The following is a 13,453-nucleotide window of genomic DNA, read 5'->3' as shown; positions in this document are numbered from 1 at the left end:
TTCTCTTACAGTCAGTTAAAGAGTGGAAATGTGCAAATGACCATACATGAAAATGATAAATATTTGCTAGGAAATCAAATCTAGTTTTGCTGCAAGATGCATAAATGGTTAGATAATAAATGACATAATCTTTATGTGATTATGAAGACTATGTAGTCTGTTTTTAGGATATATTTATATTCTCTTAAGTTTTTCTTTCTTTTAAAATGTTTAAATTCTATTTTACCTATCCTTGACATAAAACAACATCTACAAAATGAGAAAGACTGATCTCTATTTTTCAGAAAGCCTGCAATTTATGAGAGAAAACACACACACATACCAACACGCAAATGACAGAACCTCCCAGGACTAGCATAGGCACATTTTAAAGGAAGAGACAGACTTAAGTGACAAATGACAAAGGCTAACAAGAATGGCAAAGACCAAAATAAATAATCATTCATCTACTCCTTGGGCGATTTTTCTTAGAGGCCCATTAAGGCACATATTCTGCATGTAAGCAACATAGCTGGGATATAAGTAATGTGCTTCTAACACATCGTCCAACTCACATTCAGTCCTATTTGCACTTTAAGTTCCCCAAATTAATATCCTATGCTATGAGACAGTGATTCAAAGTTCTTCTGGAAATTTTAAGTATCTAAAACATCTTAAGACAATGAAAAACCATCCAAAATATAGACATTCAACAGTCATCTAACAAGTTTACTTGTTCCCTTTTACTTCAGAGAAAGACTAGTAGGTTCCTATACATAGAAATATACATTTAAATATGCAATGGTTATATTGAGTAACATCATTACTCTAGAGTTTTATTAATTCTATGAGTATAACTCATACATTTTAATGTCCATGTAATTATGAATATTGAGGAGCCAGAAGCCATGGTTACTTATTTGCAAATTACTCCCAGAAAACTTATTTCTGAAATCAGTTACATTCTGTCTTATTTCTGTCTTTCTATAAACATGCAGATAGGCAAGCACACAGACACATACATATATATTTATGCCCTGCCTTTTTTCCAAAGATTTGGACAAGCTTACACAAATTTTAGAATCTTTTATTTTTAAGTGCTGAGCTGTGACATTTACAGTAAATCAAATATAGTTCACTCTTATTTTTTCATGGAATGTAAAAAAGTAGATAACATGGTAAAATAAAAAATAATAGCTAAGTATAGAATCTTTTTTAATAGATTAGTTTTTATTACTTCTTTTATGTCAGTTGATCCCCAGTACAAAGATAAAATGGTACTGATCTGTTAAAATATTATCAACCAAGTTTCTTACAGTCTACTTTCCATGAACTTTTCTAGGAATAAAATGCTCGAATATCAGTAGATAGGGATACTAAGTTGTTAGAATTCAGATAAGAAAACTCATTTTCCTAAGTTGATATAGTTGTTGCTTTATCATTCAAGTAAGAACATCATCTGTTTTCAAGGTAGTTGTGTTTAACGGTATTACACTATCTTTGGAGTTACTCTAAGACCATAAAAATTGAATGTCTTTCTTTTGTATAGTTCTTCAATTTTTGGATTTTTGTTTATATTATTATTAAATTTCGCTTAACTCATATTCTCATAAATGAGCATTATGAGTCCATCTTGAATACTTAATGAATTTATCATGTACCATCTCTGGCTCCCATTATTTTCATTCTTGAATTTAGTTGCATCATAAAAGGCGTAAAACTCTAACCATGTTGTTACTCAGTTTCCTTACTATCTGAAAGGGAATTCTAATAGCTATGATTTTAAAAAAAGTTTTTATACTCTGCCAAAAGTTTTGGAATTGTGCTTTTAAAATATGCGAGATTTATTTGGTGTAAACATTTGGAATTCCCCTTAGAACTAATTGTCTTATAGCCAGACTCAGGCATCTTCACTAAATATAAAAGTATTGTCAAGTATCAACAAGATATAAGATATTACCAAGAAGAATATATAGTTCCTGATCTCAAATTTGTAATTTCTTCAGAAGATTCAGACATAAGCATGTGAAAATTTGAATGTAGTTCTGAAAAACACATAAAAATACTCTACCTCAATGAAAGGTGGTGATTTGAGAACTCAGTGGTTCCAACCTACATTTCTCAGCAGGTTCATCTTACCTGAGAGTCCTAAGACATCATCTTAAGGGGTAAAACAGTGATAGGGAGTGCATCAATAACGAAGACAGTCAGCCAAGACCTACACTCGGTTCTCCATGGTTAGGCCAATTATGTAGTGAAGACCAGAAGAGGACAGAAGAAACATTTGAAACAACAAATTGGGTCTCTTCTCACCACCTTTGCTAGATTTGACCTTGACAAATCTAGCCAGTGATGTTTTCGTGTGAGATCATGTCAAAACAGCATTCCAGAATCCTGCCTTAACAAACACACATAACCACAATAATGAAGTGGATGCTATGTAGGGTTGGTGTGTATTGTCCACATCAAATAATGAAATATGTTTTGTTCACAAAAATTTTGATATCAACTTATAAGTAAATGACATCTCATTTTTAGCAGGTATTTTCCTTAGTCAGTGTTCAATTTTATGCCACTTCTTTGGAGGTGAGGGTAAACCATTTGCCTAAGATTTATATATGGAGAAAAGATAGAAAAGGAAAAGGTAGCTATAGTATTAACCAAGTTTAAGTCATTAATTACTAATTTGTCTACCATATCTGAGAACAGAGACAGGTGTTGGTTTAGGGAAGGTGGACCAGAAATATGGAGCAACAAAAGGAATTCACTAGGATTCATTCACTGACTCAAACATTATGTGACCCCATTTTCCTCCTTTTCTCATGTGTACTAGTAATTAATGTAATATGGAAGGATGCGTATGTATATGTGTATGTTCAATGGTCTTTGTGATCTGTTTCTCTTATCTCACCAAACTAAGAAATTCTGACATTCCAAGCTATGTTTTCTATTTTCTCTGAATTTCCATTGCTGTCACTAATTGAGCATCAAGTTCATAGTAGTATTAACTGATGTATTCGAGGTCAAGGAAATTCTCTTTATTTCTTGTTTATCTTTCCATACATCTTTGTACCTGGTAGTATCCAATAAATTACTATTGAATGGATTTTCTTGACATGCACATATCGAAATTTCTAGTACTCATCCCGAAAACTTATAGGACATTTTCTGGGTCTATTTAATAATGCATTGCTATGATGTAGTGGAAAGATCTTGGATTTTTGCAAGAGAATACATATATTTAAATTTAGATTTCACTTTTTAATATCTGTGTTGCTTCTCTGATCCTTAGTTTCTTCATCTGTAAAATGGGGACAATTGTAATACTACTTCATGGGATTGTGAGAAGACTATGTGAGATGCTGTGTGAGAGAGAGAACTTGGTAAATAGCAAACAATGCATAAGTATTAATATCATTATTATGGCAATGCCCTCCAGTCAAGTCCATCAGGATGACACTTGTAGTTGAACAAATTGGACTTATTACTCTTGGCAGTGAGGGAAAATCAACATAGAGAACTGTGGGGCATCTCAGTAAAAGGGTGTTAGAAAAGACTTATTAAGAGTTTAAGGGTTTATATTTGTGTTTGGTGATTTTAGGGAGGTTTTAAGGAAGTGAAACTTTGCTCTGGATTTGATAATGTCAGGAAGGGGCGGGAGGAATTCCATGATTGGGTATCTTAAATTCTGCAGGAGGATGGAAGACTAGCCATCATTGGTAAAGAAGCAGGCGGGACTCACTCATGTTAGCTGAGAGAAGAAAATATTTGGAACTTTGTCAGTTTCACTGTGACCTTGTTTTTGTCTATGAAGTGTCCTTGCTTTATCTCACTTTATCACAGTCTGAGAGTGACTTTGTCTGATATTAATGTTCTCTGTGATGGTTTCAGTTCCAACGAGAGAGAACACAGCCTAGCTATGAGCACCAAGCAAACTGCTAAGAGCACTGAGGTCTAGCTGTAAGTGTCAGACCAGTACCTGGAAGTCGCCTTGATGTGACTCCTCCTTTAGGGTGCTTTGATCACTTTAGATGCTTCTGTTTTTAATAGTTTTTATTTTTATTAATATTTAAATGGAGAAAAGTATCAGACACAATAAAATGTTTACATTTTCTATGTAAGCCCTCCATTAAAATTGTACAAGTGTATATCCACAAAATGAAATTGATACAGCCTTTTCCAAAATTAAATTATTTAGAGAAAGTAAAAACTTAAGTTCTTAGTTCAAAGCCTCAGGCTTTATGTAATTTTATTTATAGTATATTATTTTATAGTAATATTTTTTCCCTTTGACAGTAATAAAAGATTGGAGGGACTGATGATCTAAGTTTGGTCCTCTTTGTTTTAGAGTTGATAATTCTTATTCTGATATATATTTATGTAGTTGAGTACAAATAATATAGAAGATAGGGATAATAGTAATTGAGTGATAGATTGAAGACTAAAACAAATGAAAAAGGATTGACAAGTTTTTATTTATGTCATGAAATATGTGTAATGAATTTAATTATGATTCTGTGGGAAACACAGTGGTCTGGAATTTACAAGACATGGATTAAGGTTCATTCTCAATCCTTAATTATAAATATTAATTTAGGCAAGTTATTCATTTTCTCATTTATAAAATGGGGCCAGGATTTATTAACCTTCTATATCATAGGATTGTTATATGATTAAAATTAGGTGGAAAGATCTTTAAAAAGTATAAAACAATATAAAATGGAAGAGATTTATCATGATTTATATGAGATTATTACTTTAAAAGAGATTTGGGAAGAAATAAGTGAAATAAATTCAGGACATTATGATAGTTTTTGAGTTCTGTTTTTTATGGACAGACTTAATCACAGATTCAAAAGGATTCTTTGGCCGGGTTTGTACAAAGAGAAGTACATACTTAGGGCTTCTGTCAATCTTTGAGATTGAGTAGTGTCAACACTTGTCAGTCCTGCCTTTGAGAAATGCATGTCTGCGAATTCAGAGCCTCCCTAGAGGTCCTGTCAAGTTGTAGTTTCCAGGTATATTTTCAGACTCTTACAAACCCTGTAAAGAAGGAAAGGATTACCCAAGGGTTGGTCCTCAGGAACACAGCCTTACCCAGGTATCTCTGCTATCTAGAGCAACAAGCTCCAGTCTCCTGTGACCCTAAAATTTTTATTCCTCAGCATCTATGAGTGGGTGACCTGCCCTGGTCCCTCTGCAGGGAGTCCTTCTGGTGAGGGCATTGAGTAGGAAGATGCGAAACATTTGCCTGATCTTGGTTTAAAGGTCCCTAGTTCTCTCTGCATGAGGATGTTACAATTTGAAACTCAAATGCTGCCTCATTAACCTGTTCTTTAATTGATTTGCATTTTATCTTCTTAAACTTCCAGTCTATTGTACTGCAATTGTATTCACTTCTTGTCATTTCAGATTTTTAGCATTATTCCAGTGATATCTTTCCCTGTTTAATTTATGAGATTTTAAAAGTGTGTTTGTTTATGAGTCCTGGCTTGCTTTCTTTTACTATTTCATTTCTTTTCTCATTTAAACTTTGTCTTAACTTACCAAGATTTTTTTTTTCTGAGCCTTTTCATGATAACTTGCTTCTATTTTTAATTTTAATTTTTAAAACGATATTTCATTTTGATTTTTTTTTATCTTTGGTAGTTTAATTTAAAATGGCAAGTGGGAAAAATAGGTTTATGTTCCTCAACATGTACCCAAAGCAAGATGATGGCAATTTTTATATTTCAGTCTTGTATCCCCAACAGGGCTTTCTAGTTCCCTGGGTAACTTCCAACTGCATAAAAACCTGTACTCTCCAACTTTTCCATCACTAAATCGGACAGCCTCAAAGACAGGGCTAGACTTCTTCTCCACCCAATTCCTTCCTACAAATAGCTTTATCAGTCAGTGACAATCAACCCAGAACAGTCCCTGAAATGATAGTTTTCTTATCCAAAATGTTTGCGACATTGTGAATGAGTACATAATCCAATCTGTGTTTATTGCTTTTCAACCTATCCTATATTGTGACCATTATTGGTCAAGATGTGAAAATAGACTGAAGCAACATTTTCACTAAAATGTATCATAGAATTTAATTTGGCCCCATACACGGGAGACAGGTTTTTCTTCCAGGTGAACCAATTGCAACTCTATGATAGGAGGAAGTTCACATAAAAAAGTAAACCCCAAAGTAAAGGCTAGCAATTTAGCCTTTGCAATTTTAATTCTTCAGGATCCAGAAAATCTGGTAATGTGTCACATTGCTGAAGAGAAACTTTAACTGTCTCCAGTGTGACATCATTGTATAAGGAAGCACATTACGTGATGGTAAGACAGGCCAATCTCTCGGCCCTCTCTCGGCTTCAGTACACAGCTTACAGTGCTCTTTTCTTAGTCACCTTTGTAAGATGGTTAATAAAGTAATGAGCACTAGGAGGTTTTAAATTGAAAAATAAGACTAAAAAATTCCAACTACAAAAGCTTATGATGGAAATGAGAAATTGAAAAAGCCTAAGAAAGTATTGATTCTTAAACTGGCTGCGTATTATAGAAGAAATTATATACTTGATGCTTACCAAATAGTGTACCATGAAAGGATAAAAAGAAAGAGAGGAAGGATGATTAAATTTCCAAATAAATTTGGGAGACACATTTTTTAAAGTTTATGTAGTTCAGGACTCCCTTTATTATGTCTATAATGGCATTACAAGTTCAACATGTTCGAAATAGACATTTCAGTGTCAGGGCTATATATATACCCCTGACCTGTTTGAATGCTAGTCTAACCCAGTACAATAAAAAGATTCCACCATTTACCTAACCAGTACATTAACAAGGTTCCACCGTTTATCTGTTTTGGTAAGCCAAAATCCTAAAAGTCAACCTTGAGTCTCTGTTTTTCCAGACTCCGCCACTAACCTATCAGCTCTACATCCAGAAAATATCACAAACTTGTTCACTTTTTTCTGTCTCCACTGATGCTACCATGAACCAAGCCACTATCACTTTTGTCTGAGTTACAATATAGTCCCCTAACATCTCCCAATACCCATTCTTGCCTTTGTGCAATCCACAACTGCAAAAGTAAGTGTTAAAATGTAAATCATATCGCATCACTCCCCTACTTTAAAATCCTCCCATAACTCCCCATCTTACTTAATCACATGGCCTAAGTAGTCCTACAACATCTGGCTTCTGCACACCATCTGACCCATCTCCTGCCACTTCCCCCTTTTCATGATCCCCACAAGCTTTTCTCTGTCTTTGAATGTGCATATCTTTCTTGACCTCAAGATGTTGCACTTTCAGAGAGCTTTCCACAGATCTTCCTATTTCTAGCTCCTTCTAAAGATAGGACTCATGTTTGGTCTCTCCTAAGAGGTATGGCTGAGCGTTCAATATCACATTGCTTTTTTTATCGTGTTCTCTTCATAACATTTCTAGCTGAAACTTGCTTGTTTATTCATTTGTTTACTTGCTTATCATCTGTCTCCACCACAGCTCCTCAGGCTGCATGTTCCATGAGAGCAGAACTTGGACGATCTTTGCCACCCAAATTTTCCCAGAGTGCAGTAGAACAATGCCAGTCACAGTGTAGATTCTCTGTAAATCCTTACTTGAGAGTGCATTGTGAAACTCCTAGAGGAGTTTTAGAGTGCTTACATTTCCCCAAATTATCAGAGAACACTTTTCTGACAGAATGACAAGATGTATAATCAACTTTCAATAGGAATACAGTTTTAGAAAAAAAGATTTGAGGTATTTTCAAATTCATGTGTTTGCAATGACTCTGGGGGTATCTCTTACAAATGTCAGAAGACAACTGTACACAAGGGCAGAGGAGGGTGTGGGGAGAGGCATTGATTGTCTCTATCTCTTGGATGTTCAAAAAAGTGAAGAGAAACCTGAATTCAGGGCCAAAGGAGAAGAAGTTTCATCACTTTGGGTTCCCAGTTAAGCATCAGCTAAAGAGAAAAAAGCACTCCCTTCACTTCTTGTGGTACCTAGTGAGTGGTAGAAAAAATATTTCATAATGGTTCAGTTAATGTTCAATAAAAGGAACTTCTAGTTCTCAGTGGAAAAAAAAAAAAACATCAAAAGTGTCCATTTGATATATCTTCAATTTTATTATTTCTTTACCGTAACTGATTTTATAAATAAAACTGTTCCTGTCTAAAACATGTTTGCTGGTGTAGATACTAGTGATGAACCTCAAAAGGTTTCTCAGATTTCTTATATTAATTCATTCTTGAATTTTAGCCAAAGCATAAAATGTGGACATTGGCTGAAAGGACTGAACTACAAATTACAAATGTATGAATTTAAAATTAAAATTTTTACTAATGGTGATGAAAAGCCTTCTTAACATGAAAAGCCTAATGAGCAAAATACTTCATAAATATTCTCATTCTTTCTAATCTCTTTTCAGCAAGGTCTTTTCTCACTCATTGATCAATAATACAAGCCCTTGCCAAATTATCTTCTCTCTGATTTACACCTTTTACTTGATCATTCCTGACTCCACATCCCCTGAGTTTGAAAGATTTATTCTCTTTTCTTTGCCAGTGAGTGTGTAACTTACATTCTTTTTTTAAAAAAATAACTGAAAACTTACCTAAAACCAGAATTCTTAAGTACATCACATATTCCTTTGTTCTAGTCATTCAGCACTGAATTAAGTTGGCACCACCTAATTCATTTTTGTTTATATGTTGCTTTATGAATGGTATCAATAATTTAAATACTCGTACATTCTTTTGCAAATAGATGGCAAGGAGCAGGCATGAATCATGTTTTCAAACCTTTCTCATAATGCTTAGGACAGCGAGGGTTCATAATGCAAGCTCAATAAATGTTATCTTTGAGAGCAAGATTCTGAAATGAAAAACTCACTTATCTTTAAAGTCAAAATAGGAAATGGATAATTTATAAAGTCCTATCAATTTACTAGACTTTTTTTTTCTTTTTTGTCTGACAAATGGACTGCCTAGCCAATAAGATCGTATTAGGTACCTTTAATAAAGTGAGATGCTAATATACCATGAATGGGATGATTAAATTGGTATTTTGTGATTTTTAATCTCACAAAGGGTTTATTAAGTACAGCTAGATACCTATTAAACAACCTTCTTTTTAATAGATAGCTGCAAGGCCTGAAATTAGGTTGAAAGTACTTATCATAATCTGCCAGGTTTTCTCATTTGTTTGGATGGGTTTTCACAGCAACATTAGCTTATGTCGGAACTTTAGATTTCTCGTGAATTCTCTTTCACTGTGAGGAAATTGACTAAGAACCAAGGAATGATATTGGAAAAAGTAGACAGTCATATACTAGTGCTTTTATAACACTTATATGCTAGTTAATATTTTCTAAATTAGGTAAATAGTTTTGCCTGACTTCTTTGCCCACCTGTATTTTATGATTATGCCTTTGTGGCATAACTATGAGATTATGCCTTTGTGAATGCTGTCTCCCTTTTCTAAATTATCCAAGTCTCACCATACTAGTCTAACATAATTACCCACCCCCCAAATAAGTGTGATTTATTCTCTGAAAGCCTTCATGTGCCATGTTAAGATGCTATTGCTTTTAACCTTTTATTTACTTATTTACATGCATAAAATAATTCTAAGTTATAAGATTTTTAAGTTTCGGATTTATATTCTTTTATTTCTATGTCTCTCATAACACCTATCACAATATCTGCTAACTAATAGACCCTCAAAAAATCATTTGACTGAATGAGTAAATGAATGAATCTCAAACTGAATCTCTCAAAGTCAAGTTCAACAATCTATGTCATATTTTAGTCACCAGACACAGGGAAGTCATCTCGACCCTCTCTCCACTTCAGCCCGCATGACCAGTCCTTCAGGAGATCCTCTCACCATGCATCCCCAGCAGCTCTCTCACCTTTCCAGGACATGTTGTCAGCACTGCTTCAACTTCCTAGCTCAGACCATCCCTACCCTCTCCCATAATTCTGTCTCCACCCTGTAGTAGATATGGTCATAGAATTCGATTTAAATCCTTCACTGGCTTCTGAATGGTCTGAGAATAATAGTCCAAATCCCTAACACAGTTAACAAAAAGCCTGCAAAATCAGGCATTGCCTTTTTACCAACCTCCTCTGGCAGAATGCTTCACCTGGCCCTCTTGATTCCATTCACAAAGACTTCATTCACAAACACTGGAAGTGCCCATGTTTCTTCTGACAAGGACCTTTGTATATCTTCATGGAACATACCCTTACCCTAGGCATTCCTCATTATCCTTCAAGGCTTGCCTGTAACCTCACTTTGTCAAAGAAGATTCCCCAGATGCTTTGAAATCTTCTCTCATAGTGTTTTGAAATTATCCTTCACGGCATTACTATATAATTAACTTACTTAGCATGTAACAAATTGTTTAACTTATTCTAGGGCTTTCGTCTCTAAAATATGAGCTCTATGAGTTATCGGTCAGTATTTATTTTGTTCACTATGCTCTGTACCCATCAAGGTCTTACATTTTTCGGTGATCAATAAATATTTTTGAAAAAATAAATGAATCTCTTTTGATACTGGATACATAAAAGTAATTAGAAGTGAGAAAATAAGGTAATAGGATAGTAATAAAACCTAAGGCTAATGACCTTCCATTGTATCCCTTTAGAGTCCTTTGATTGGGACTCATCTTCAAAGTTAGTTTTACCTTATACTTTCTGCGTAGCCTCCTCTACTGAAGATCTCCTTACGCCATCTTTCTTTCTGCTTTGGCAGTTGATGGACAGTGGCAGGAGTGGAGTTCTTGGAGCCAGTGCTCAGTAACATGCTCAAATGGGACCCAGCAGAGAAGCCGGCAGTGCACTGCAGCTGCTCACGGGGGTTCTGAATGCAGAGGACCATGGGCAGAAAGCAGAGAGTGCTACAATCCTGAGTGTACAGGTAAGACCTGATTGCTACATTCAGGAGATGCCTGCCATTTAAAAAATGAGACAGAACCACGCCAAATGGTCATGGTATAATCAGATGATTATATATTTCTAGTAAATGAAGCCAATTGTAACAGAGCTCTTTCTTTACATCACATTAATAAAGCAGCAAAATTCAGGAGATTCTTAATTATCAGTTAAGTTTATAAAGTTTAGCACCAAACTTGTACTTTTTTAAGAGTAGACTTCAATGTCCCTTTGAAGATTCTGACAAACTTAATTTAACTTCTGTTCATCACAATGCTCTTTATTTGACCAGCAAGTCAAATATTTGAATAAAGTTTATTCATGATAGTAAGTTAATAAAAACTGAACAGATAATAGTTGTACTTAGATTTTAACATTATGAAGCAGTGAGCATGCCACTGATCATGACACATTTCTTTCAGCCAATGGTCAATGGAATCATTGGGGTCATTGGAGTGGATGTTCCAAGTCCTGTGATGGTGGCTGGGAAAGGAGAATAAGGACCTGTCAGGGTGCAGCGATAACAGGGCAGCAGTGTGAGGGAACAGGCGAAGAAGTGAGAAGATGCAGTGAGCAGCGATGTCCTGGTAAGAAGTAAGAATGAACTGAGGTTATCCTAGTGAAAAGTATTACCCAAGGCAATACTTCCTCAACTGAAGAATTGCTAATCACTTGTTTCCATAATGTATGGGGTTTCTTCTGTTGATGTATCATAGGCGATTTCTTCTACAGATTTTTAAATTATTAGCTGCAAAATTACATTGAAAATATGATAAAACAAAGGTAGCCATATTGAACAATAACATGGCTAGATGATGATTTAAATTAGTTTAGGATATTATTTTTTCACTATTTTCATGAAATATTTGTTTACTGAGAACACAAAACAAATTGCCTTAGATTACTTATAGTATAAATATAAAGACATGTTATATAGCCAAGTAAGAAAATAAAGAGATGACATTTGAAATTCAGACACTTGTAAAGTCTTCTGTTAATCCATCTTGATGTATGACCTTGGACATCCCATTTACTTGCTCTTGCCCCATTTTTCACTGTAAAAGGAAATTCCTTTGAGAAGCACATTTTAAAATAAAAGCAGAGTCTTAATTAGTAGTGAAAGAGTGGAAGTGCTGTACATTAAAGGATTTTATGCATAAGGATGAAAAAAAAAACAAAAAACGAAAGGTCAGAACTTGCCCAGACTACAGATTATATATTTTAAAAAATTATTTAAGACGAAGACCCCCTTCCTAATTCTGTGTACATTTAATAAACTATTATTGACATACTGAGGACTTAATAAATGAAAATTAGGATGTTAGAATGATATCATAGGCAAAATTGTTATAAACATGCTAGAAATGGTGATAGAATGGAATTTTAAAATCCCACTGTTGAGTACAAGGGAAAGTGTTGAACTTAGAAAATTTGAAAACCCAGTTAGAGTCATATTGCTGCTAATAGTTCTTTGTAGGCCAGCTTGCTTATCTCACTGGCTTTCTGGTTCCTAGTGATGTGTAAGGTGAATGTAGCTGTTTGAGGTTCGTTTTTGAATTCAGAAAGCTGTGCATTTCTGCCCCTGTCTAATATAACTACTTCAATTTAGAAAAAGCAAGACATTCTAAGAGATATCTAAGGATCCAAACTTTGTATTTCTCCGTACTTAGAATTATAATGAATTCTCTAATACCAACAGAAATTGGTCTCTTAGAGTATCAATATGTCAGTAGATTTTTTTTAGAGCTTAAAAATATCTAAAGTTCGTTTTGTTAATTCTGAAGGCCATGTGAATTCAGGATGATAAATAACCAGCATGCAGGGTTTTGTTGAGAAGGATATCTCTGCAGATGAGCACTGCGAAATTTCTCCTGTGCTGCATAAAAATTAAGAAGTATCAAACAAAAACATTTATTTTTGCCCACGGAGAAATGTCATAAGAACAGTAGGCATGATTAAATAAAATCTTTCTCATACTTAACATCTAAACTAGTCTTAGCATGCCAGGGTTCTTAGCTGGGCTTTTAAAACTATCTTTCAGCTGCATATATAGATTAGAGGTAAGATTGTGCTGCTGCAATCAAATTTACAAAGGTTGCCACCTGCTGTTTAGAAAACATTTTACATATCTATTTACAAAAAAAGACATACCTTATTTGCTAGGTTTTTTTTTGCTTACTTTCGTGATTTAAAGCAGGTTGAAAAATTATACAAAATGGTAAAAATTTTTTATTATATATTTTTGGAATTAACTAATATTTTCATTTTACTCTTTTCGATAATATGATTTGAAATTATATTATATATGTAGCAATATAATGGCTCCAAATTTACACATTAACAATCTAAATTGAAAAAACATCCAAATTATCTTAACAGTTGCTAAGGTATTTTTCTCCTTTTGTCAATGACAAAGCCTCAACAAATGTTCCTTTTAAACAATGTTTCTGGGTTTTTTAAGTATTATTTTTAGTATTACTGCTTATTCTTAATTTTCCTTCAGATAGTTAGAAAGAACTAGTATTTATTTTTATGCTTTTCTT

At 34.2% G+C, this 13,453-nt stretch overlaps 1 protein-coding gene across 2 annotated transcripts in view; it reads left to right on the top strand.

Moving 5' to 3' along the window:
* The window catches only part of ADGRB3 (adhesion G protein-coupled receptor B3), a 693,186-nt gene that overhangs the window by 287,152 nt on the left and 392,581 nt on the right, over positions 1-13,453 (top strand). For both annotated transcript variants that reach the window (XM_011361182.1, XM_011361183.1), the window contains 2 exons: positions 10,732-10,896; positions 11,333-11,497. In XM_011361182.1, the coding sequence (XP_011359484.1) occupies positions 10,732-10,896; positions 11,333-11,497 (330 nt within the window). The remainder of the gene's footprint in view (positions 1-10,731; positions 10,897-11,332; positions 11,498-13,453) is intronic.

This window comes from Pteropus vampyrus, unplaced genomic scaffold, assembly GCF_000151845.1.
Source record: "Pteropus vampyrus isolate Shadow unplaced genomic scaffold, Pvam_2.0 Scaffold64, whole genome shotgun sequence".
NCBI lineage: Eukaryota > Metazoa > Chordata > Mammalia > Chiroptera > Pteropodidae > Pteropus > Pteropus vampyrus.
This window is presented reverse-complemented; position numbering and strand designations above follow the sequence as displayed.